We start from the raw sequence: 27,756 nt of genomic DNA, 5'->3' as shown, positions 1-27,756 counted from the left end.
AATCCCCTCTATGATATCCTGATCTCTACTGCTGGGTGCACTGAATCCCCTCTATGATATCCTGATCTCTACTGCTGGGTGCACTGACTGTGTCTTCAAGGTGGGGCGCGGTAGTTCACTTGCAGGCTGTATGTCCGTGCTGGCACCTCAATGAGATTCCCTACCACTACACGGAAACAAAAGGAAATAGTCAGGGAAATATCTGAGATTGTTTTTCCCGCAGGGTTGTTAATTTCTTGAACATGTTGAAAACATGGACCCCCATGATCGGCGAGCACCCAACGCAAGCACGCACTCCTCTGAGGACAAGGCTGACCTCACGCGGGCAAACAAATGTCACGCATATTCACGTTACGTCCGCGATGACACAGCGAGATCTCAAATTGTCTCCACGTCTGAGTCGCCGATTCCCCTTGCAGTACTTGTTTGTAGATTGATTAGAACCGACTCTGCTTGCAAATAGCAAATACTTTTGTTGAATATTACGTAATTTAATTACTCGGCAAGGGTATGAGTCAATCGATCTCATGGCAGACACGCTGGTGAGGCGAGGGGATTGACGAAGGTCGTCACGTGATCATTTTTTCCTACCCATCAGCCAAATGATCATCATGAGGATAATTATTTATCAGCACGTGTTTGTTTATCCCCGCGTTATCATAAACCGCGGAAGAGTGCGAGAACAATACGCATTATTATTATTATTATTATTATTATTATTATTATTATTATTATTATTATCATTATTATTATTATTAAAGATTAAAATAAAAAATGCAGCAAAGAGGGTTGGGTGATCCTGGCACAGTTAGGCTCATCATCAGCTCAGGGCCCTTTGCCCCCTCTGCTCGCAGCCCAGACAGTGAATGGGACTTCTCCCAGGAAGCGCTGCCTAGTCAAACCCACCCAGAACTATTCGGAGAATGTGAAGACTCCCCAACACTGCAGCCTTCTGCATTACCCAGATTGTCAGGCGGGCTGTATATTTCTGGTAGCAAACCCGGGTACTCTCCCTCAATTTCAGTCAACAGATTGGGAGGTACCAAACCTAAGGCACCGAGAACAATGGGGAGTCGGACAACTTGGTACTTGGGATGCCAGCGTGACATTTCTAAAGCGAGGTCCGCATATTTGCCACGTTTTTCCTTAATCTCGCCAATCACATTAGTGTCCAAGAGGACCGAAAATACAATGATATAAATGCTTTCATTGAATCTATCAAGGACAAGATCAGGTTTGTTGGCTTGGATTCGTCTGAGGCTGTAAATGGGCCTATTCCAAAGAATTTTATATTCATCATTTTCCATGAAGCCCTCTCCATATTCTGGGACGTTCCATGGGTGGACCTCTGTGTCAAAACCACAAGCTTGGCGAAGACGGTAATAAAATGATCGAGTCGCTCCATCCTGTCGCTGACTGTTATTGTTGGGTCAGGGGTGGTCAAGTCGTCTCGTCTCGTCTCAATTCGCCGTGCCAGAAACCTACGAACGCGGGGTTCGAATCCCAAATTCGAACTGATTATATTTTATATTATGCCAGCTATTTATTCATACTCGTGGTTTTCTACCAAGACTGACATTACATAGGCATTTCTCCCCTAACTGACACACCGGGGTATACCTTCAATACTGTTCAAAGTGACGTAGTACTAAACTTACACACACATTATTATTATTGTTGATGTTAATATTATTTGCATTATGAAAATAGCTTGCATTAGATCGGTTTTCCTCCATACCTCGCTGACACTATGGTATAACACAAATACTGCTCAAAGCGGCGTAAAAATATACTCACACATATTGTTATTATTGTTGTTGTTATTATTATCATTATTCAAATTTTAATTACTGACATAGCATCCAGCTTACGTCACCGAAACGTTATTTTCTTAATCATGATTGATGTATTGACATATGTTATCATCTGAAATGACACCCCATACATTGAATTTTGTTGTATTCCTCAGTGGGCCATGTGACATGTCAAATCGACCAATCAGCAATCAACTACCTGGCTCGGTTCCTCGACTTCCGGTTCCAGGTTATCGACAACCTCCATGACCAGGGCACGACATGTCAGCTTCTCTTCAATCTGACCAATCGGGGAAACATTGTGGTCCAGACCGGCCCCTGGAGCATCTTCTTCAACAAGATCCGGGGGATAGCGCCCAGTCAGCTGGGGGAGGGGCTCGCGGAGCAGGGGTGGAGGCTGGACAGGGTCCATGACACGCTCTATCGCCTGTCCCCGACCCGCAACTTCTTCCCGCTCCCCCGAGGAGAGTCGCGCACCATTCGATTCCTGGGTCTACAGTGGATGTCCAGCCGGTCTGACGTCATGCCTAACGTGTACGTCACCGCCGACGGTAGGGGGATTTTCACTCTTCATGCGTTTGATTATGAAGAACTTGAGTGAACTGAGTGAACATTTTTGACAGTCAGGGTTGACTAAATATATATAAAACCCATCTTTCTAAAGAGTGCCATTGATTATCCTGAAAATGTATGGAGTTGCATAGGAAGTTGACATATCTCGTGATCAGACATAAAATGATAAAAGATAAATAAGGCATTGGACGGATCACAAAGGTAAATATTTATCTGATTAATCTAATTCAGCAGTCTCGTTAAAATGAATGTCTTTGTGGGCTTGAAGTGTAGTCTTAGTGTCCGACCAATTCATGTTTCGAGAGTGCTGGGGTTTGAAAATAGTCTGTCCCAACAAATACTGGAAATAAACAATTTTGCCTCAGGTTTTACATTGACCTCAACTGTTCGCTTGAGATTCTGGGTGTTCTGAAATGAAGCATTGGTATAAAATACAATTTTATGGCTCTCCCTGAAAGAGAAAATGAACTGTATGTTTAGGATCAGTGCTTGAAAATATATCCTGCCCCTACCAAACACCACTCCCCCTCCTGATTAGCAAAAGCAAGAAATCGTCAGGCCCTTAGCTAGATTTGCCCAGATTCAAGGCATTCAGTACCCACTTTAAATGTATAATTTCAAAGAGACAATGTCACAGTTTCTCACATGGCACTATTTGTATGATTGGTGAGTTGAGGTGAGGTGAGGTGAGGTTAGGTGAAATGGGGTTTAACGTCGCGTCCAAGATTATTGCACTTATATAGCGACGTGCATGCACGTCTGTGTGTGTGTGTGTGTGTGTGTGTGTGTGTGTGTCTGCTTGTAATAGTCCGGACTGATGCCGATTTATAGCTCTAGCTCACTGAGATACCATGCCGCAGTTTAACATGAATACCCCACTCAGACACAGTTATGATGTATACTGACTCCGAGCCGACCAGTCCTTGTCGCCAGACAGGGTAACAACAAGTACCATCTTTTAACGTCTATTGGTATGACGCGGTCGGGGACCAAACCCCGGACCTTCCGCGCTCCGGGTGGACGCTCTACCACTAGACCACGGAGGCGGTCTGCATGATTGGCAGTGGGTGCCAGACAGAAAGAATAGATGTAAGTAAGTCATCGTATTTTTAAAACCAATGGTAAGATGATACTTGATATCAAGCATAGATAGATATACATTTCAATATACACAGCTGTGCATATGACTTACCTACATTATGTTCCTGCAACAGGGCTGATCCCCAGGGTCATCGCGAACACTCGAGACGAAGGCCTGGAGTACGGGGGCACCTATAACTCTCTGGAACAGTGGAAGCGAGACACGGACGATCTGTACAACCCGCCCACGACACAGGAGAGGTTCCAGCGGAACCAAGGGTCTGAGGGAGAGTCAGGGGGGACAGGGGGCCCAGGGGGAGATGAGTGGCGGAGGAGGCTGATTCCACAGCCTCTCATAGCGGTGTTCGACACGTCACGGGATCTCACCATAGGAGACCAGTGGGCCATAGTTACTGACAGTCAAGTTAACTGGGAGGCTAACTTTCTGGCAGGTAGGTCTGCTGGGAGGCTAATATTTGGCAGGTAGGTCTGCTGAGCGACAGTGGTGACAGAGTATAGCTGCTGATAGTGAGGGGAGTTGGGAGGCTAAATGTCTGGCAGTAAAGGTTTACTGAGTTACACTGGTGGCAGAGTATAGTCACTGATAGCCGTACAACAGGGAGGCTAACTTTCTGTCAGGTAGGTCTGCTGGGAGGCTAACTTTCTGGCAGGTAGGTCTACTTGGAGGCCAACTTTCTGGCAGGTAGGTCTACTGGAAGGCTAACTTTCTGATAGGTTGGTCTATTGGGAGGCTAACTTTCTGGCAGGTTGGTCTACTGGGAGGCTAACTTTCTGGCAGGTAGGTCTACTGGGAGGCTAACTTTCTGGCAGGTAGGTCTACTGGGAGGCTAACTTTCTGTCAGGTAGGTCTACTGGGAGGCTAACTCTCTGGCAGGTAGGTCTACTGGGAGGCTAACTTTCTGGCAGGTTGGTCTACTGGGAGGCTAACATTCTGGCAGGTAGGTCTACTGGGAGGCTAACTTTCTGTCAGGTAGGTCTACTGGGAGGCTAACTTTCTGATAGGTAGGTCTACTGGGGAGCTAACTTTCTGATAGGTAGGTCTACTGGGGAGCTAACTTTCTGGCATGTTGGTCTACTGGGAGGCTAACTTTCTGGCAGGTAGGTCTACTGGGAGGCTAACTTTCTTGCAGGTTGGTCTACTGGGAGGCTAACTCTCTGGCAGGTAGGTCTACTGGGAGGCTAACTTTCTGGCAGGTTGGTCTACTGGGAGGCTAACATTCTGGCAGGTTGGTCTACTGGGAGGCTAACTTTCTGTCAGGTAGGTCTACTGGGAGGCTAACTTTCTGATAGGTAGGTCTACTGGGGAGCTTACTTTCTGGCAGGTTGGTCTACTGGGAGGCTAACTTTCTGGCAGGTTTGTCTACTGGGAGACCAACTTTCTGGCAGGTGGGCTAATTGGGAGGCTAACTTTCTGGCAGGTTGGTCTACTAGGAGGCTAACGTTCTGGCAGGTAGGTCTACTGGGAGGCTAACTTTCTGGCAGGTTGGTCTACTGGGATGTTAACTTTCTGGCAGGTAGGTCTACTGGGAGGCTAACTTTCTGGCAGGTAGGTCCACTGGAAGGCTAACGTTCTGATAGGTTTGTCTACTGGGAGGCTAACTTTCTGGCATGTTGGTCTACTGGGAGGCTAACTTTCTGGCAGGTAGGTCGCTGGGAGGCTAACTTTCTGGCAGGTTGGTCTACTGGGAGGCTAACCTTCTGGCAGGTAGGTCGCTGGGAGGCTAACTTTCTTGCAGGTTGGTCTACCGGGAGGCTAACTTTCTGTCAGGTAGGTCTGCTGGGAGGCTAACTTTCTGGTAGGTAGGCCTACTGGGAGGCTAACGTTCTGGCAGGTAAGTCTACTGGGAGGCTAACTTTCTGGTAGTTAGGTCTGCTGGGAGGCTAATATTCTGGCAGGTAGGTCTGCTGTGAGGCTAATATTCTGGCAGGTAGGTCTGCTGAGTGAAAGCGGCGATAGAGTATAGTTACTGACAGTGAGGTCATTTGGGAGGCCAACGTTCTGGCAGGTAGGTTTTCTGAGTGACAATTGTGATTGAGTATAGTTGCTGCCAGTGTGGTCAACTGAGAGGCTAATATTCTGACAGGCTGGTCCACTGGGAGGCTAACGTTCTGACAGGCTGGTCCACTGGGAGGCTAACTTTCTGACAGGCTGGTCCACTGGGAGGCTAACGTTCTGGTAGGTTGATCAACTAGGAGGCTAACTTTCTGCCAGGTTTGTCTGTCTTTTGGGTGACAGGGGTGATAGAGTGTAGTTCCTGACAGCCAGGTCAGTTAGGAGGCCAACTTCCTGGAAGGTAGGTTTACTGAGTTAGCTGCTAACAGTGTTCAAATGGATTCTTACTTTAGGTCTGCTGGGTGATAGTGGCGTGTGTGGTTTCTGCGACGTAAACTGATTTTATCAGTATTTCGGGGATCTAATTGGGATTAGTTTCTAATTGTTGAGTAACATCTGAACGAAGGTATCACGTTCCTTTTGATAAACAACACAGCTATATGATCTGTCAGTATGTGGGGCAATCCTCTCTACATATATCCCAACTGACCCAACACTCATTCCTCCATCACTGTACTGAACTGTATTCTGACACTGGTCGCTTGAACTAATTGGGGTACAATTCAAGCATTTGTGAATATAAGAACCATTTTAGGTTTGATATAATAATTAAAAATCAGTTGTTTCGTCATTTTTTTCAAAAGAGGGACAGATAAAAAAATTCTTCGCCCTTGACACATACTTTGCTGAGCGGATATTTGGTACTATACATTTTGAATTCACTAAGCCTCTTCACCCCAGGTCAGTTACGAATGAATCGCCCAACACAGATCGACCAGACAAATAACGCTATCAGACTCAGGATGGGGCAGGTCGATCTCAGTGACGTCACGGACAGAAGGTTCTTCAACAGCAGCGACGCCTATCGTCTAACAGCGGACCCGACAACCAATACTGTGGAAATCACTGGCCAGGGACCATCTGGTGTTTTCTATGGCATACATTCCCTTCTGATGCTCTTGAATGGCGGCCGTGTGCTGCCAAAAATGAGAATAACAGATGCTCCCCGATTTGAATACAGAGGCATGCATTTGGACGTTTCAAGGAACTTCCTCCCGAAACAGGATGTGCTGAGACTTCTGGGAGCCATGTCAGTGTACAAGATAAACAAGTTCCACTTCCATCTGTCGGACGACCAGGGCTGGCGGCTGGAGATTCCTGGACTACCAGACCTCACAAGGGTACGTAGCCTCCAGACCTTTCAGGCTGCAATTGTAGCCAAGGCTTTCACGGTGTCTTTTGCTAACCGCCATCAGCTCTATTTATCTGTTGGCTTCCCTTGTTAAGCTTCTACCTTTGTTGTCTTATTACTTTTGTTGTTCTAACATGTACATATAGATGCCCCCTGCCTCATGGCATTCATTCACCTGATGAAGGAGTAAGCATATACTCCGAAACGTTGTGTTCCTCATAATAAAGAAGTTGACTTCCATAAATTCTCTTTCTTATGTGTATCACTTCTAAATGCTTCTCAAAGACTTGAATAATGTGATGTGTCTCAGCTTCCGTTGTACATATTTAACGAATGTACGAAGGTACGGATTAACTGTGATCGTCTCAGTTTTGAAGCAACTTTATGATGGTGGACCAAACTAATGCCTCTCACATGTCCAGTGAATACTTTAACAACTGGCCCATACTAAGGCCTCGACTGTCCATTGACCACTGCAACTTTGAGTGTTTTAATTTATTTAAAGTTTGAGTAATATTTAAATTGTGTGGTTGTTCTGACTTGCAGTTTGGGTCAAGGAGATGTCATGACCTCAGTGAGAACCTTTGCCTCCTGCCACAAATTGGTTCAGGACCTGACACAGGCACTTCCGGTTCCGGTTTCTATACCATCGCCGATTATCGTGAGATTTTACAGTTTGCGAGACAACGCCATATCGAGGTGATCCCCGAGTTCGACATGCCGGGCCATTCCAGGGCTGCCATCAAATCAATGGAAGTGAGACAGCGAAGACTCGCCAGACAGCGGAGAGCGGCTGAAGGAAGGGCTTACCTGTTGACAGACGAGCGGAGCAGTCTCCGCGACCCTCGGGAGGAGATGTTCCACAACAACGCCATCAACCCGTGTGTGCCGTCCACCTACCGCTTTGTGGACCACGTGCTGAACGAGCTGGTGCAGATGCATAGAGATGTCAATCCACTGCGGGTGTTCCACTTCGGAGGTGATGAAGTCTGGGGCCGAACATGGAACCACTCCATCTCGTGTCAGAGACTTCGACTGTCGGACCCCGTAGCAAACGTCAGCCTAGCCCGCTACTTCGCCAACAGAGTGTCGCGGTTAGCTGCTGCCCGGAACCTGTCGCTAGGAGGCTGGGAGGACGGGCTTGTGCATGATGGGAAGCTACATGACAGGAGAGAACTCGCGACCCCGGATGTGTTTGTCTACCCCTGGAATAACCACTGGCAGTGGGGGCATTACAACAACTCATACAGACTCGCTAATGCTGGATTCAAGGTACATTAACTCCTATTAAATTTGGTTGTTTGAATTTCCAAACTCTTTCATTTTCATTAGGCTGAAAATAAATTATGAAAAATGTATTTGCAGCCCCAAATCACTTACTGCTACCTGAGAAGGAAAGAAAAACCAAATACCTACTTTGGATGTAAAACAGCAATGACGATACAAGGTCGTAAAACAGTGACAAGCTATTGTGCATGAAGGTCAAGGTCATTCAAACCATATAGCCTAGAATTAAATCTACGACAGCATAAGTCCAAGCAATATGTCTTTTTCTCTTTTGGCTACGTCAAATTTGAACTGTGGTGTTACAATAAAGTTGCAGACTTTTGTGTTGGTAAAGGCATTTTGGAGAATCTCATAGTTGCAATTTCCAATGTGATGTATCTATAAAAGGATGGGCCCATTGAGATTCCAGATAAGGCCCAGCAACCTATCCTTAACGTATGAGGCGCCTCTGAGGATCGTGTGGTTAAGTTCGGTTACTTGGCTGATAGCGTGTCATCGTACCTGTTTCAATTTAAGATGAATATTTCTTATGAGTGGGTTTGCACCGATTTGATCAGCATGTCAGTTGTATTGAAGCATGTTAGCTTCATCTGGGGGAAAAACACGTGAAAGCCACGAGCACATGTTTGGTAGTGGGACACAAAGGATAATAAGCAATACAATTATGAATAGCCAGATCGAATCCATCTTCAGCGGATTCTGGAACGATTAAGGGACGCAACTCTGTATAGTAGGTCGCGGCGACAAGGTTTCACCGTATTTTCTTTTCACACAAGTATGCACATTAAAGACAAGGTACAATCAGATTCATTTACACCCACATAGTATGCGTGCATAGAAGGCGACTAACAGGATCGCATCCTCCGGCTCGCTGGCTTGATTAATGAATGTCATCGTATCCCAATTGCCTGGATTGTTTTCACAATATCAATCACTTGATAGGCGGGTCCAGACTCGATTATTTACAAACCGCTGCCATATAGCTGGAATAAAATGTGCTGGAACATATCAATGTTTCAATGGAATGTTGTCCTTGGAAGCATTAATCAAGCCTGAAAAGTTTCTATCAGCAGATCATCTGCTTTACAGTTGCCCCCACCCCAAAATCAATATGACCTTTTGTCCTTCACCTTGCACCACAGGTCATCATGAGCCAGGCTACCCATCTGTACTTCGACCACCCGTATGAAGCTGACCCGGAAGAACGCGGTCTCATCTGGGCTACCCGGTTCACAGACACCCGGAAAGTGTTCGACTTCTCTCCCTTGAATCTGTATTCGAACATCGACTGGGGCCGCTCCGGGGAGCCACTCTCGACTGCGGACGTGTGTGGGGATGACGGCAGCCAATGTGTTCAGCTGACGAGTCCAGAAAATGTCATAGGTATCATTGACACCACACTGCTATAATATTAATGAGTGCACGTAAAACGACTTCAGTTGAGCCTCAGCAGTCAGTGCATATGCTTTCCTATTGAGAGGATAAAGGGGCACCTGTCTACATCTGGCTGTATACTTGTGTTCTATAGGGATGCAGGGGCACCTGTCTACATCTGGCTGTATACTTGTGTTCTATAGGAATAGAGGGACACCTGTCTACATCTGGTTGTATACTTGTGTTCTATAGGGATAGAGGGGCACCTGTCTATATCTGGTTGTATACTTGTGTTCTATAGGGATAGAGGGACACCTGTCTACATCTGGCTGTATGCTTTTGTTCTATAGAGATGCAGGGACACCTGTCTACATCTGGCTGTATGCTTGTGCTATAGGGATGCAGGGGCACCTGTCTACATCTGGTTGTATACTTGTGTTCTATAGGGATGCAGGGGCACCTGTCTACATCTGGCTGTATACTTGTGTTCTATAGGGATAGAGGGGCACCTGTCTACATCTGGCTGTCTACTTGTGTTCTATAGGGATAGAGGGACACCTGTCTACATCTGGCTGTATACTTGTGTTCTCTGGGGATAGAGGGACACCTGTCTACATCTGGTTGTATACTTGTGTTCTATAGGGATAGAGGGACACCTGTCTACATCTGGCTGTATACTTGTGTTCTATAGGGATGCAGGGGCACCTGTCTACATCTGGTTGTATACTTGTGTTCTATAGGGATAGAGGGACACCTGTCTACATCTGGTTGTATACTTGTGTTCTATAGGGATAGAGGGACACCTGTCTACATCTGGCTGTATACTTGTGTTCTATAGGGATAGAGGGGCACCTGTCTACATCTGGTTGTATACTTGTGTTCTATAGGGATGCAGGGGCACCTGTCTATATCTGGTTGTATACTTGTGTTCTATAGGGATAGAGGGACACCTGTCTACATCTGGTTGTATACTTGTGTTCTATAGGGATAGAGGGACACCTGTCTACATCTGGTTGTATACTTGTGTTCTATAGGGATAGAGGGACACCTGTCTACATCTGGTTGTATACTTGTGTTCTATAGGGATAGAGGGACACCTGTCTACATCTGGTTGTATACTTGTGTTCTATAGGGATAGAGGGACACCTGTCTACATCTGGTTGTATACTTGTGTTCTATAGGGATAGAGGGACACCTGTTTACATCTGGTTGTATACTTGTGTTCTATAGGGATAGAGGGACACCTGTCTACATCTGGTTGTATACTTGTGTTCTATAGGGATAGAGGGACACCTGTCTACATCTGGTTGTATACTTGTGTTCTATAGGGATAGAGGGACACCTGTCTACATCTGGTTGTATACTTGTGTTCTATAGGGATGCAGGGCACCTGTCTATATCTGCTGTATACTTGTGTTCTATAGGGATGCAGGGACACCTGTGGACGGAGACAGTTCGGACAGCTGACCAGATGGACTACATGATCTATCCCCGTCTCCTGGCTCTGGCAGAACGTGCTTGGCACGAGGCACCATGGGAACGTCTGCCGAGTGGACCACAGCGCCTCCTGCAACAGACCAAGGACTGGAACTCTTTCATCTCCGCGGTAGGACACAGGGAAATACGCCGGATGGACCAGGCTGGCATTCAGTACAGAATTCCTCCGCCCGGTGCTCGGTTAGTGTTGACAGACTTATGGGTCATTTTTTGTTTTGTTTTTGTTTTACCAAAGGTCGGGAGCTGCTGTTTACCTGCCTAGCGCCCGACATTAAAAAAGACTACTCGGAGTCAGTATAATGTGTGTGAGTGGCGTATTCATGTTAAGCTGCGACATGGTATTTTTCTAGACGAGTACTATAAAACCGACAGTAATCCGGCCTAGTACGTACAACCACTCACTCACACATGCATGCAACGGTGCATTGTAACTGCAATACGCCTAAACGTAACGTTAAACCCAATTTCACCTCATATCGCCTCACCTCACCTCACCTCGCCTCACCTCACCTCACCTCAACTCACTTCGTCTCTTCTCGCCTCACTTCGTCTCTTCTCGCCTCACTTCGTCTCTTCTCGCCTCACCTCAACTCATCTCGCCTCACCTCACCACACCTCACCTCACCTCACCTCACCTAACCTCACCTACCTCGTCTCTTCTCGCCTTACCCCACCTCACCACATCTCGCCTCACCTCACCTCCCCTCCCCTCAATTCATCTCACCTCACCTCACCTCACCTCACCTCACCTCACCTCACTGAGGTTGGAACAGAGATCCGCGAGAAGTCATCATCCCACAGTTGTGTACACAGAAGCAGGTCTTCGCCTCCATCTTCCACCAAACGACGTACAATTAAAGCAAAGTAGATTTGAAGGTTTAGTGATTGTTTATTTCCAGAATGGAAGGGACCCGACTTGTAACAAACAACGAGTATCCCGGCATGCCCGTCCAGTTCCGGTCACGTGACACAGATCGCTGGCAGGACGTGCCACGTGACATGGAGATCAGAGACAACCAGACATTGTCCCTCAGATCAAGGTAGTGAAAGCTGTGTGGCGCTGAAGTTAGACCATGTTGGCTGGTGAATGAACATTAGAGTACAATGTATGGCCCTTCTGTCTGGAGTGTAGCGGGTCACTATACTGTGTTCTTCACTGAGCAGTGTTTTAACATATCCGTGAAGATCCGGGGTGGAATAGGTCTTCAGCAACCCATGCTTGCCGTAAATTGCCACTATGCTTGTCGTAAAAGGCGACTGCAGTATCGGGTGGTCAGGCTCGCTGACTTGGTTGATGTATGTCATAGTATCCCAGTTGCGTGGATCGATGCTCATGATGTCAATCACTAGATTGTCTGGTGCAGAATCGATTGTTTACAGACCGCCGTCATGCAGCTGGAATATTGCTAAGTGCGGCGTTAAACAACAAACAAACAAACAAACAAACAAACAAACAAAACAAAGTGTGTTAACCATTACGTTGTTTGGTTTTAAAGTCACATGACTCACATATATATACGCTCAAGTTGTAGTGCCGAGAATAATAAAACTTGTGCTAAGAAAGTATAGAAATTCTAAATTTTACAAAAAGAACCACGATATATACTTCACTGGATACATGGACTATCCTATTATATACCTATTGTGTAGTTGTCTTCCAGAAAATTAAATATTTCAATACAAATGTAAAACCTTGAAACGTAGGTTCTTCCTACCCAACCCTTGTATTTCCGACTTAAAAAGTAGTTTCGTGTTTGCAAAATCTACAAATATAAACAAAAGTCTTAAAAAATATTTACGGTCACGAATATTCTTTATCATACATTTAGATATGATTATATACAAAATCAACTTTCACAAAAACATATTCTTGAAAGCCACGAGACCGCTGCTGGAAGCGAAAGAGTACACGGTGGCCAAGTATCAGAAATAGCGCTTGTGAATCGAAAGTCTCGATTGAAACCTTATTATTATAATGAAACCTTTTCAAGGGGATAACAAGACGACAAGAAGCGATGTTATCATAAATTTGCCTTGTCAATGTGGCGCTTACGTAAAAAGGACAACAGTTTGTGTAGGGGCTGGACACTTACGACAAAGGGAGACAATTTGAGGGGAGATAACGCTTGTATGACAATAGTTTTATCAAAGTGTCATATTCACTGCAGTGAAATATCAAGTGTTATTTTCACCGTAATGAAAATAAAATATCACTTTTCTCAACTTCAGAAAACTCTTTCACACTGATTTATGTAATAAAACTTCGCAATGTTGTACTTTAAATATCATTTTGTACAGTGTATTATGCTACTTGCTCTTAGATTTACCCTTAAATTTTGTATGGACGAACAAAAAATAGAGATGTTGAGGCGAGTGTGTTTCGATATCTTAGATGTCATATATTAGGAGTAAACATTGTGTTATGTTAAACATTGTGTCTAACATATGCCATTTACGATACGAAACACACGAGGGAAACAATCTCTTTATCATACCATTTCATTCATTAGATAGTATATGTTTAAGTTATGCGTTCACTCATTGGAGTAGGTTTAGATATCGCGCATGAATACACTCCTTGAGTGAGCCGCCCCATTTATCATATAGTTCCAAATGACTTGCAGCCCTCTTTGTCGCCATGTTTGGGCGACTCATTTTGAAACTCCTATCATTGGGTACCCCCTCCCCTAACATTGGGAAACCCCTATCTACGTATATTGGAAGCATCGGTTGATAGTTTTTTTTCGGAAAAAAGGCACCGCGTAAATGAATGGAGCCTGAAAGAACATAATTTTATCGGAACGTGATACCAAGTTTATCGAATTAATTTATAACTTCTTCCCCTTCTTCTTCTTCTTTATATGATGATGGTGATGATGATGGTGATGATGATGATAATTATTATTATTATTATTTTCCCACTTCCAGGTCCCACGACAGCCGGCGGTTCAGCAGGGGTGTACCCTTCACCCCCCACCCGACACCCACCCTCCCCATCGTCACCCTCAACACCATCGAGATGATCGCGGAGTACCTTCAAGTAAACCTCACCGTCATAGACAACACGGCCCAGCCTGATCGCAGCCTCGTCGACATGACCCTCACCAACACCAACGACTCTGACATTGTGGCCGGCAACTGGGAGATATACATGTTTAGTTTCGGGCAGCTCTTCCCGCCTAACCTTGTGCACAACCCCCAAGGATACATCCTGCAGGATCACAAGCTAAGGTTTACTCATGTTAAAGGCTCATTGTTCAAGTTCCAGCCTGTTCCTGGATTTCGAGCGCTGCGGCCGAACGAGCCCCGAGTTGTCAGGTTGGTTGTGGGGATGTCGCTAGCCGCTAGGAATCACGTCTTGCCCAACTGGTACGTGACGGCGGAGGGGATGTCTCCACGGACGCTGAATGCTACTAAAGGGGAGGAGCTGTATTTTCTGGGGCCCTTTACTAATGAGAGGCAGTGGAAGACCGGCATTGACGACAGGTACGACATGTTTTTTTAATTTTGTTGTTGATTAACGCCGCACTTAGCAATATTCCAGCTATGTGACGGCGGTCTGTAAATAATCGAGTCTCTAAACCAGACAGGCCAGTGATTGATATCATGAGCATCGATATACACAACTGGGATTCGATGCCATGCATCAACAAGGGAAGCGAACCTGACGGCTTGATTACGTCTGCGCCTCTTTCGATAAACATGGATTGCTGAAGACGTCCCCCGAGCGACGACATTGACAACCTATACATAACACACCGATATGGCGGATACGGGTAGCCCTGGATAGTGGGATTTAGCATGTCCGGTTAGAATAATGCATTTTGACATTATCCCTTGACGTTTAATATTTATTATTTTCAAATAGAAATTGGGGGTCTTTTCAATCTCATTAAAATCAGATCTTATTTCTCGCTACCGCTAAACAAAGGGACATCCCATTAGGGGTAACGTCAGAACGACCTTTCATCCGACCAATCAGAGCGTCGCTTACCAGATCATTATCTACGGCGTATTCCAAACGATAGTTACGGGTTTAACGACTGAATCCATACAATCTAGACCATATATTTGCCATTCCAGAATGTTCTTTTGATCAGGTTTCAATTTTGTAATCGAGAATTTGTCAAAATATGTTTCGAAGCGTAGTCGCCAATTTGAAATTAGTGCCGTACAGCACGAGAAAGCTGCCTTCTGATTGGCTAATGTCGACTTCTTGTCAGTCCTTCCATTGGTCGGTCAAAATTCGCGTGACCCGTAATGGGATGTCCTCAGTTCTTTGTTTAGCGATAGTGAGAACTAAGATCTGATTTTAATGAGATTGGGGTTCTTTTGTGTCACAAAGTTGGAGTTCGCTGTGAACAGTATTTCAGTTGGATAATGCCATGCTAGCTTGATGTTGATATTTCGCGGATCCTGGCACGAACAAAGGGCGCAAATCTGCACAGCGAAATGTAGTGCAACCATATATTCACAAACACATTCACGCAGTATATGGGTACCAGGGAGACTGGTACTTCGTTATAATTGGCATGATCGAAAAAGGCATTCATGTCCTCTTGCTACTGTTGCTGCTGGTGATGAAATGTGATTCCTGATTTGGTGCCATTGAAAATATGAAGGAATCTCCATAAGTGCTCTGTTTGTCTTATGTACCCAGGTACAACCCCTTGAGCCTGGAGGACCGCTTTACCGTGAACCAACTGACTGAGGACCTCGGAGGACCAGGGGGACATATTCTCCCAACACCACTGGAAACACAGGTACTGACATAATGTGTATGAAGTGTGAGTGTGTTTGTGTGTGTACTGTGTGTGTTTGGATGTGTATGAGTGTTAGTGTGTGTGTTCTGTGTGTGTGTTTGTTTGTTTGTGTGTGTATTGTGTGTGTATAATTGTGTGTGTCTTTGTGTGTATTGTGTGCGTATGTGTGTATTAGTGTGTGTGTTTGTGAGTGTGTGTGTACTGTGTTTGTGATGTGTGTACTATGTATGTGTGCTGTGCGTGTGCATTATGTATGTACTACGGTAATGTGTGTGCCGTGTATGCGTACTGTGTGTGTGTACTGTGTGTATGTGTGTATGTACGTGCACTGTGTGTGTCTGTGTGTGTGAATGTGTGTGTTTTCAGTAGATATGTTAGTTTTGTAGGAGTCACATAAACATATGCAGTCTAACCAGGCGAGTGGTGTTTGTATCCCTGCTTCAGATAGACAACAGTTCCAGCCTGTTGCTGTCCGAGTGCTGCTGGGGTGTGGTTGCAGACAACACCTTCATCAGAGAGGCTCAGTTTCTTGTAGGTAAGAATCATCATTGACGGCACGAGACATTTCTGATAAGAATCATCATTCATAAATCATGCACAGTACATTTAAAGTATATATGTATGCTTGTCAAGAAAGATATACAACCCCTGTTAGGTATGGGAGTTGAGAAATAGCGTTGAGTGAGTGAATATGGTTTTACACCGCTTTTAGCAATATTCAAGCAATATCACGGCGGGGGACACCAGAAATCGGCTTCACACATTGTACCCATGTCGGGAATCGAACCAGGGTCTTCGGCGTGACGAGCGAACTCATTAACCACTAGGCTACCCGACCACCCTTAGCGTTGAACTTTGCGGTCGGGATAATTGCACTTATATAGTGACGTGCAGGCAGGGAAACAAAAAATACCATCTTTTAACGTGTTTCTGTATGGCGTGGGAGGGGATCGGATCACCGGCATTTGGTCTGTGGACAGATGCTCTATCCACAAGACCACGGAGGTGGTCCTGAACATAGAACTTACAAGAAACGGGCAAACTGTTCAGGCAAGACGGTACTTCTGTCACAAGGAATTCATATTAGGTAGAGTTGAGCAAAAAGGCACAGGTCCTGCTAGGTAGGACCGCGCATGTTTCACGATATAGGTTCTTTATATAGACGGTACAAAAACAATCAGGGTTCGTCAGATGCGATCATAACTGCATCCTTTATTGTTCATCCGTGCAGCCACCCTGAACATGAGCTCAGTGACATTGTCCTGGAACCGTGTAGCGTCACGTGTCATAGAGCTCAGACGCGGGAACCCGGATGTTAGGATGAACGGCCAAGTGACCTCGTCACGAGAAGCATACACGCTGACTGTGGATCCGGGGAGACAGGTAGTGACAATAATGTCACGTGACCCTGTAGGTGCTTTCTATGGGGTGCAGAGTTTGCTGAGCTTGAGTCGAGATGGGAGCGGGGGCTTCACGGGAGAGGTGCCGAGAGCAACAGTGAAGGATGCTCCCAGACTCGAATACAGGTACGCGACCATTCCTAAAGAAACGTGTGCTAATTATAAACCTTTTTACACATGTGAACATTGTCTTCATGATGTGGATAAGAATAGAATTATGATGGACAACAATTATAGTGAGTGAGGAAATGAAGTCAATTCAGCGCCACAATGAGTGAGTGAGTGACTATCGTTTTACGCCGCTTTTAGCAATATTCCTGCAATATCACGGCGGAGGACACCAGAAATGGGCTTCACACATTGTACCCATGTCGGGAATCGAACTCGGGTCTTCGGCGTGACGAGCAAACGCTTTTAACCACTTACAATTGGCTACGCGACCGTCCCGCGTCACAATGAATAGTACGAGGGGCGTTCAATAAGTTTTGCAACTTCAATATAAGACCACGTCGCAAAATATCTTTTGCACTTTTAATTTTTAATTTAATCTTCATTCACCTCAAAACACTTTTTCCATTTGTCCTTCAAGCTTTTAATACCACTTTTATAGAAATCCGCAGATTGGCCTCTAACCACGCCTCTGTGGCAGCCTTTATGTCCTCGTCATCCTGGAAGCGTCTTCCACGTAGGGCAGATTTCATTTGCCTGTACAGGAAATAGTCACTGGGGGCTAAGTCTGGGCTGTACAGTTAAATCCCCCACCCTCACAGCTCAGACTTAGCCCCCAGTGACTATTTCCTGTTACGGCAAATGAAATCTGCCCTTCGTGGAAGACGCTTCCAGGATGACTGAGTGAGTGAGTTGGGTTTAACGCCGCTTTAAACAGTATTCCAGTTATATCGCGGCGTGTCAGCTTAATGTGGGAGGAAAGCCTGAAGTGATGCAGGTCTCAGACGTTTACCACTTGGTGAAACCCACAAGCACGGGTATGGTGCTGACAAACCTAGAAACACAATCGGGGCGAATCCGGATTCGAACCCACAATCATAGGTTTCTGGCGTGCCCAAGGGACGCAACTCTGCACCGCGAATCGCGGCGCCTTAGACGACTGGGCCACCCGTGCCCCCTTTCCAGGATGCAGGCGAAATGGAATAAGTGTATTGAGGTGAATGAAGGTCGTATGAACCGACAGATACTATGGATCCTGACCCAGTTATTTCTGTAAGGGTCTTGCAGGTTCCGGGAAACAGATGAAAAAATGTTTCATATTTATCAACCGTATTACAAATGTCAGTGTCATTAAAATAAGATCTTAGTTTCCGCTGTCCCTAAACAAAGATCTGAGGACACCCCATTAGGGGTCACGTCAGTATGACCTTTCATCCGACCAATCAAGGCGTCGCTTACCAGATCATGAAAATGACAGTGGGAATGTGTTTTCGAATCATGCAAACTCGAAAATGTTAACACGGGGTATTCGAACGACAGTTACGGCCCGTACTGATTCTGTCAAAATTATCGTCTATTTCTCGCTTCCGTGGGATAAATTTTGAACGGGGGAGGCGTTGTACAGTACGGGGGAAGCATATATTAGACATACCAGAATGTGTCAACATATTTTTCAAGCTTAGTCTGAAAAGGAAGTCGTCAGGTTGAAACGAGTGCCGTAAAGCTAGTGAAAGCTGCTTTCTCATTGGGTGATATCGACTACTTGTTATTCGTTTCAGTGGTCGGTCAAAGTTCGCGAAAGGTCGTTCTGACATGATCCGTAATGGGATGTCCTCAGATCTTTGTTTAGCGGAAACGAGAACTTAGATATGATTTTAATGAGATTGTACAAATGTGATATTTGAATTGATGATACAGCTAAGTAAAGAATGACGGACAACAATTAACAGTTCAGCGCCACATTGAATAGTATGCCAGTGGCATCAGTTTCTGTGGATGATCCAGGTCGTATGACCAACAGACCGTCATACGAGTGAATCTCGGATTAATTCCTATGGTTCCAGGGCCCCGCTCCACAAAGCGATTTTAGCGCTGCGGTTGTCGTAAGTCAGTGTTAAAGAATGGGAGTTACGATCGACTTAGCGCTAAGATCACTTTGTGGAACGGGGCCTGGTGCAGTTATTCCTATAAGGATCTGGCTGCGTTCAGGGTGCCGTTGTACAAAGCGATCTTAGCGCTAAGGTGATCGTAACACTCATACCTTAACATAGTGAGTGAGTATGGTTTAACGCCGCTTTTAGCAATATTCCAGCAATATCACAGCGGGGGACACCAGAAATGGGCTTCACACATTGTACCCATGTCGGGAATCGAACCAGGGTCTTCTGCGTGACGAGCGAACGCTTTAACCACTAGGCTACCCGACCGCCCCACCTAAACGTAGACTTACGACAGTTGTAGTGCTAAGGTTGTTTTGTACAACAGCACCCTGGACCACAGATCACCCGTACCGGGAAACTACTTGCAGTTCTGAATGGATGGACTCGGAGCTGCCTTAATTGTTTAAATTAATTTGTGCAGATCAACTGATCTCATTGGAATGCCTAGTTCTGTTTTAACGGACAGACTTTGTTAATTTAGAGGCTTACTGATGGAAGTAGCACGTAACTTCCGGTCTAAGGAGGAAGTGATGAAAGTGATGAACGTAATGGCGGCTTACAAGATGAATCGGTTCCTGTTCCACCTGGGTGACGACGAGGGGTGGCGCCTCGAGATACCGGGGCTTCCAGACCTCACCAGGGTGAGTGAGGGTGTGTGGAATAGCGGAACTGGGGTTGGTGCCGGGTGAGTGAGTGGAAACACGGAATACTTTCTGAAGAGAAAGAGGACAATCTTATTCCCCCAAATCCCCCTAAAATGCTCATAAAATTGATTGGTTCTGGCTTTTTCTAAATTCCTGACCTTTGACCATTGACATGTTTCTCTCTGTTGTTTCAAGGACGACTGTCCAGAGATAATCAAACTTGGCGTCATAATTCTTAGAAAGGCATCTGTGACGTAATGAAATAAACATGACCCACCTATAGTGAAAGATACTTATAACTGTCGCATTGTTGAAACACATACCTTCACTGTCCCGTCGATGTGTTCAGTCGGTTCTCAAAACAATATTCATTCCTGGTTAGAATCTAGGGTTGTATACCAATAATGGTTGTAATGGTTTGGATATCGTCGAAACTTTATCTTGTTTGTAAAGGGATGTCTGTGTGTCAATATCAACATAGTTTCATGAGATGTTCACATTGCTAACGTACCCTCAATCTACGTATCGTTTTTACCATATCATAATAACTGCGTTGATAATGCGCCAGATTCCCTTCACCCAGTAAATGCTCATGACACTACGTTATTACCCCTGGCAGTAGCTCAGAGTGCACGAGATTTTCTTTCTCAGCTCCCTGGGGAGTATACAACCCAAGCTGCCCCTGAGGCACATGTTGGTTTACATTATGAACAGAGGCATATTACGACCAATTTGTTCAAATATCAACATGAATGACTCAGAATACCCCATTTGCAAACCCCAGCTATATATGTGGGATATATCAGGTCACATTGATCACAGTATTCGTGCACCTTCAGGTAGCTGGGAGGCGTTGTCATGACCTCACAGAGACAAACTGCCTTCTCCCTCAGCTGGGATCAGGGGGAGACAACTCAACTTCCGGTTCCGGGTTCTATACCGTAGAGGACTATAGAGAAATTATCAGATATGCGGCGGAGAGGCACATCGAGGTGGGTAGCCGATATTTCGATGTTATCAGCGCGTCCACACGTTACACACGCGTACTTTGATCTTAACTATGTTTTTGCGTTTATGCATGTTAAACAAATACAGTAAACTACGTTTATAACGAAAACTGTTATAACGAACTGACCAATATAACACACATTTTTCTTAGTCCAGGCCATTTGTTGTATATAGGCTGTATATATGCTTATAACGATCTACGGTTATTACGAACCAAATAAGTGGCCCCTTTAAATTCGTTATAACCGTAGTTTACCGTAGCTGTACACACGAAGAACCATCAATCATATAAATGGATCACTGAAACTCACTGATGAAAAGAGTACAATAGTTCTCCTGCAAAAGACGGCGACCTGCATATAAAACAAACCAGTACTTATAGTGAGTGAGTGAGTGAGTTGGGTTTAACGCCGCTTTTAACAGTATTACAGTTATATCGCGGCGTGTCAGCTTAATGTGGGAGAAAAGCCCGAAGTGATGCAGGTCTCAGACGTTTACCACTTCGGTGAAACCCACGAGCACGACAAACCTAGAAACATAATCGGGGCGAACCGGGATTCGAACTCACAATCATAGGTTTCTGGCGTGCCTAAGGGACGCAACTCTGCACAGCGAATCGCGGCGCCTTAGACGACTGGGCCACCCGTGCCCCCCAGTACTTATAAGGAGTATTCCAAAATAATGATTCAAGCATACAGTAGTACACACCAGTAATACTCAGGTTAGCTATTGTTTTCGTTCACGGAAAATAAATATTTTGACTCGCCGATGCCTGATGTATTAATTCACTTCGGACAGATAAACCGTCAATCCAGTTGTCGTGGTTCGTCTGTACTTACTCCCTCATTCTGTCCCAGGTAGTGGAGATGTTTGACATGCCGGGCCACTCACGGGCCGGGATCATTGCCATGCAGGCTCGACAAGCCCGGCTACGTGACCTCGGTGACCCCACAGCAGACGACTTCCTGTTGACTGACGCAGACGACAACCTGGACTTCCTGTCTGTGCAGATGTTTGACGACAACATGGTGAACCCGTGTCTGGACTCCACTTACAGATTCATCCGCCATGTGCTGCAAGAAGTGCAGAGAATGAGACGAGATATAGACCCAATGCGGACGTATCACTTTGTAGGCGGTGAAGTGAGAGACGTGTTTGTTAATTCTTCCGCGTGTAGGGCACGACGACTGGACAGGAATGGGGTGAGGGAGTTCTTTGCAGAGCGTGTGTCCCGTATAGCATCTGATCTCCGCATCACCCTGTCGGGATGGGTGGATGGACTGATGGAGACGGGGGAAACACCCCTCCGCAGGCTGTCTAACATCCATACCGCCATGGTGTGGAACAACGCGTGGACTGGCGGCAGAGCAAACAGAGCCTACAGAATGGCTAATGCTGGATACAAGGTGGGTGTGACATTGGGATACAAGGTGGTGTGACACGGGGATACAAGGTGGTGTGAGACGGGGATACAAGGTGGGTGTGACATTGGGATACAAGGTGGTGTGACACGGGGATACAAGGTGGAGTGACACGGGGATACAAGGTGGGTGTGACACAGGGATACAAGGTGGGTGTGACATTGGGATACAAGGTGGTGTGACATTGGGATACAAGGTGGGTGTGACATTGGGATACAAGGTGGTGTGACACGGGGATACAAGGTGGTGTGACACGGGGATACAAGGTGGTGTGACACAGGGATACAAGGTGGGTGTGACATTGGGATACAAGGTGGTGTGACATTGGGATACAAGGTGGTGTGACACGGGGATACAAGGTGGTGTGACACGGGGATACAAGGTGGTGTGACACAGGGATACAAGGTGGTGTGACATTGGGATACAAGGTGGTGTGACACGGGGATACAAGGTGGTGTGACACGGGGATACAAGGTGGTGTGACACGGGGATACAAGGTGGTGTGACACGGGGATACAAGGAGGTGTGACAAGGTGATACAAGGTGGTGTGACACGGGGATACAAGGTGGTGTGACATGGGGATACAAGGTGGTGTGACACGGGGGTACAAGGTGGTGTGACACGGGGATACAAGGTGGTGTGACACGGGGATACAAGGTGGTGTGACACGGGGGTACAAGGTGGTGTGACACGGGGGTACAAGGTGGTGTGACACGGGGATACAAGGTGGTGTGACACGGGGATACAAGGTGGTGTGACATGGGGATACAAGGTGGTGTGACACGGGGATACAAGGTGGTGTGACACGGAGATACAAGGTGGTGTGACACGGGGATACAAGGTGGTGTGACACGGGGATACAAGGTGGTGTGACATTGGGATACAAGGTGGTGTGACAAGGGGATACAAGGTGGTGTGACACGGGGATACAAGGTGGTGTGACACGGAGATACAAGGTGGTGTGACACGGAGATACAAGGTGGTGTGACACGGGGATACAAGGTGGTGTGACACGGGGATACAAGGTGGTGTGACATGGAGGTTAATTTGCAAATTGCCACACCCCTCAGCATGACCTCCCATCAATTACAAGTTGTCCCACCCCTCAACATGACCCCCTGTAACTGTGCAACCCCCCTGCTCCAGGTAGTGCTAGGCCATGCCACCCACCTGTACTTGGACCACCCACAGGAGCCCGACCCCCTGGAGCGCGGCTTGTTTTGGGCTACTCGCTACACAGACGCCAGGAAAATGTTTTGGTACACGCCGGACGACGTGTACAGCAACGTTGACGTCACCTTCACCGGGGAACCTCTGACACGGCAGGGCTACTGTGCACGGAGACAGGACACGTGTCTCCCGTTACAGCGACCACGGAACATCATAGGTCAGTACAGGTGATGTGACACAGTAGGACTCCAGCACACACGGAGCAGCGTGTTTTGTTGATTGTTCATTGACCTTGTGCGGTAATTGATGAATTTAACAATTTGTTTCAGTACATAGCGATTTCTGGGTTTACTGTCGCATTTAATTTTGGTAAAATTTTGGTCGAGACGAAACAATGGAATATCGTAGCAATGGAATATCGTAACAATGGGATATCATAACAATGGGATATCATAACAATGGGATATCGTAACGATGGAATATCGTGACCATGGGATATCGTAACAATGGAATATCGTAACAATGGGATATCATAACAATGGAATATCGTAACAATGGGATATCATAACAATGGAATATCGTAACAATGGGATATCATAACAATGGGATATCGTGACCATGTGATATCATAACAATGGAATATCGTAACAATGGGATATCATAACAATGGAATATCGTAACAATGGGATATCATAACAATGGAATATCGTAACAATGGGATATCGTAACAATGGGATATCGTGACCATGGGATATCATGACAATGGAATATCGTAACAATGGGATATCATAACAATGGAATATCGTAACAATCGGATATCGTAACAATGGAATATCGTAACAATGGGATAACGTAGCAATTGGATATCATAACAATGGGATATCGTAACAATTGGATATCATAACAATGGAATATCGTAACAATGGGATAACGTAACAATTGGATATCATAACAATGGAATATCGTAACAATGGGATATAGTGAATGTAGGGGATATTGGGAATCTCTATTTCCCGGAATCTGAACGGGGTCTCAAATTAAAACCGTCACAAAGTTGAGTTGTGTAAGGCGCTGCTGTTACAGGTATCCAGGCCCAGATATTCAGCGAGATGACACGGACGGCGGGCCAGCAGGAGGGTCTCATATACCCCCGACTTCTGGCTGTGGCGGAGAGGGCGTGGCACCGGGCCGCGTGGGAGAACCTCACTGACGTCACGGCTAGAAACGCGTCGCGAGTTCAGGACTGGAGTCGTTTTGCTAACACACTTGGGTACAAAGAGTTACCGTTCTTGGACAGGCTTGGCGTGGCGTATAGAGTTCCACCACCAGGGGCCAGGTATGTTAATGATTCTATTCAATACCATGATGTAATTGTGGGAAAACATCTCATCCCAAATAAGGGCATAGAATGAGGTTCAGAGGGCGCGAACTTTGACCAGATATCTTTGTAAATGGAGTATGTTGCAGGGGTCAAGGCCGAAGGTGGGAGGTCAGCACGGAGTACCCCAACCAGAACGTGGAGGTGAGCTACGACAACGGCGCCACCTGGGACAACGTCGTCTCTGACACCGTTACGGCCCCAGATGAGGAGGTCCCCCATTTCAGGACAAGGTGAATCCATTCACTACAGTGTTACAATTATACACACGATGCATTGATGTCTTGCAGTAGATAGTTTGTGATATTAGTCGCCGTCAGCACGCGGCAGGTGGTGTGGGGTAATCTCCTGATGCCTCAATGTCCAGCTTGTAGCTGATTTATCGATTAGTGAGTGAGTTGGGGTTAATGCCGCTTTTAACAGTATTCCAGTTATATCGCGGCGTGTCAGCTTTATGTGGGAGGAAAGCCCGAAGTGATGCAGGTCTCAGACGTTTACCACTTCGGTGAAACCCACGAGCACGGGTATGGTGCTGACAAACCTAGAAACATAATCGGGGCGAACCGGGATTCGAACCGACAATCATAGGTTTCTGGCCTGTCCAGGGACGCAAATCTGCACAGCGAATCGCCTTAGACGACTGGCCACCCGTGCCCCCGATTTATCGATGATCTTGTGAGGAGCGTTGCTCATGGTGGCCTGATATATCTAGATTATTGTTATGTCGTAAAAAATCATTCACTAACTCACCTATCCGTGCCATCAGGTACATGTAAGTTTGTTGTGTTTATGCAAGTCACCGTATCTCATTTCGGCGGTGGGGTAGCCCTCTGGATAAAGCGCTCGTTGTCATGCCGAAGACGCGGGTTCGATTCCCCATATCGGTACAATGTGTGAAGCCTATTTCTGGTATCCCCCCCCGTGATATTGCTGGAATATTGCTAAAGCGGCGTGAAACCATACTCACTCACGTATTACAACTACATGGCTCTTTGTTCATGTGCTCAATCACTTGATTGTCTGGTCCAGACTCGAGTACTCACAGATCGCTGACAGATAGATGTACTATTGCCAAGTACGGCGTAAACAACAACCAAAGAACATATATTTCCATATTTCAGTCAGCCCCTCTTACTTTCAAACACTGATGTTTTCCAGGTCCCCTGTCCAACAGCGCTACAGCCGTGTGGTACCATCGTCCAGCGTCAGCGTCGCCCCATTCTCCTCCGTCGTCGCCGCCTTCACAGTAATCACTCTTATCGTTCAGCTCTGTAAACGCTGACACTGTCATGTCATTCTGTATGAAAGCATTATTTATTCTTGTAACAAACCATAAACGAACTGGTTGTATAACGTCGAGCGACATGGTCGCGATGCTCATGTATGTGTGTGTATCCCACCCTGTATATAGACTGCATAGTATCCTATGTTCTCCTGCAGAGTGAGTGAGGGAGGGATCAACGGCCGGTAGTGTCACGCCAGACGCGCACCTATAATCAACTCAAGTCTATAAACCTGGCATGGTGGTTGTCCTGTTCACCTTTAGACAACCTTGACCTTGTTATCTGGCACAGTGGCTATCGCACCTGTAATCAACTCTATCCTATGTACCTGGCACAATGGTTGCACACCTGTAACCAACTCTATCCTCTGTAACTGGCTCAATGGTTCCCACACCTGTAATCAACTTTATCCTAAAACCTGGCACAGTGGCTATCACTCTTAATGAACTTTATCCTGTGTACCTGCACAATGACAACGCAATCAACTCTATTCTCAATACCTTGCACAATGGCAACACACCTGTAATCAACTCTGTCCTAAATACCTGGCGCAATGGCAACACACCTGTAATCAACTCTGTCCTAAATACCTGGCACAATGGCAACACACACGTGATCAACTCTGTCCTAAATACCTGGCACAATGGCAACACACCTGTAATCAAGTCTGTCCTAAATACCTGGCACAATGGCAACACAACTGAAATCAACTCTGTCCTAAATACCAGGCAGAATGACAACACACCTGTAATCAAGTCTGTCCTAAATACCAGGCAGAATGCTTACACACCTGTAATCAAGTCTGAGAGGCGATGTTGATGAAGTGATATAACGTCATCACCGAGACGACGAATGTTTGTGTATATCTGATGTACATCTTTATTATGTTGTATCTGCAGGGCAGGCGTTTCACAAACGTTTCGTATTTTTGAACGTAATAAAAATGACGTTATGCTACATGTTTGGCAGAATTACGTCGTTTTGTGGTATAACTGTCAAAGAGATTGCGCTATTAGATTGATTTGACTTTATTGTTTAGTGGTTGACGTTAGAGAGTTCTTATTGGTCTCCAGCGTAACGTCTTCGTAACTGTTGACGTGTATTTGTGAAGCTGATCGTCGTCGTTATAAAAGCTATAACTGTGCAGTGCAGGGGACGTTACTGTATTGTGATAACCTGCCATTAAACCTGCAGCTGATTTGTAGCACTTTCTACGTGATGACTGAAGCAGACATGCCGTCAGTTTGTTGTCAATGGCTTCCAGCGTTACGTAACTCATGTTGATAGTATTGATAGTTCTGTGATGAACATGAACGTGTGATTATCCCAGGTAGCGACAATGTGACAATAAAAGTGTGAAGTACATTTCTTTGTGTTGTGAAATTCATTTAGTGGCGGGGGCACGGGTGGCCCAGTCGTCTAAGGCGCCGCGATTCGCTGTGCAGAGTTGCGTACCATGGGCACGCCAGAAACCTATGATTGTGGGTTCGAATCCCGGTTCGCCCCAATTATGTTTCTAGGTTTGTCAGCACCATACCCGTGGGTTTCACCGAAGTGGTAAACGTCTGAGACCTGCATCACTTCGGGCTTTCCTCCCACATTAAGCTGACACGCCGAATAAAACTGGAATACTGTTCAAAAGCAGCGTTAAACCCAACTCACTCACTCACTCACTCACTCACTCATGTA

General features: G+C 46.0%; 1 protein-coding gene across 1 annotated transcript; it reads left to right on the top strand.

Moving 5' to 3' along the window:
* Positions 1–774: 774 nt before the first annotated feature.
* LOC139477241 (uncharacterized) lies at positions 775–27,420 on the top strand. Its single transcript, XM_071259794.1, has 19 exons — positions 775–925; positions 1,970–2,365; positions 3,602–3,919; positions 6,283–6,722; positions 7,280–8,005; positions 9,163–9,403; positions 10,819–11,071; positions 11,791–11,931; positions 13,820–14,377; positions 15,552–15,654; positions 16,099–16,189; positions 16,886–17,180; positions 19,644–19,803; positions 20,646–20,798; positions 21,672–22,220; positions 23,383–23,623; positions 24,490–24,742; positions 24,874–25,017; positions 25,943–27,420. The coding sequence occupies exons 1-19, from the start codon at positions 775–777 to the stop codon at positions 26,064–26,066; spliced, it is 5,337 nt and encodes a 1,778-aa protein (XP_071115895.1). The 3' UTR covers positions 26,067–27,420.
* The last annotated feature ends 336 nt before the right edge of the window (positions 27,421–27,756 follow it).

The sequence above is a fragment of the Haliotis cracherodii genome, unplaced genomic scaffold (assembly GCF_022045235.1).
Source record: "Haliotis cracherodii isolate W230 unplaced genomic scaffold, xgHalCrac1.p SCAF_32, whole genome shotgun sequence".
Taxonomy (NCBI): Eukaryota; Metazoa; Mollusca; class Gastropoda; order Lepetellida; family Haliotidae; genus Haliotis; species Haliotis cracherodii.
The sequence above is the reverse complement of the archived record's forward strand: the minus strand, read 5'-3'. Positions and strand labels throughout refer to the sequence as shown.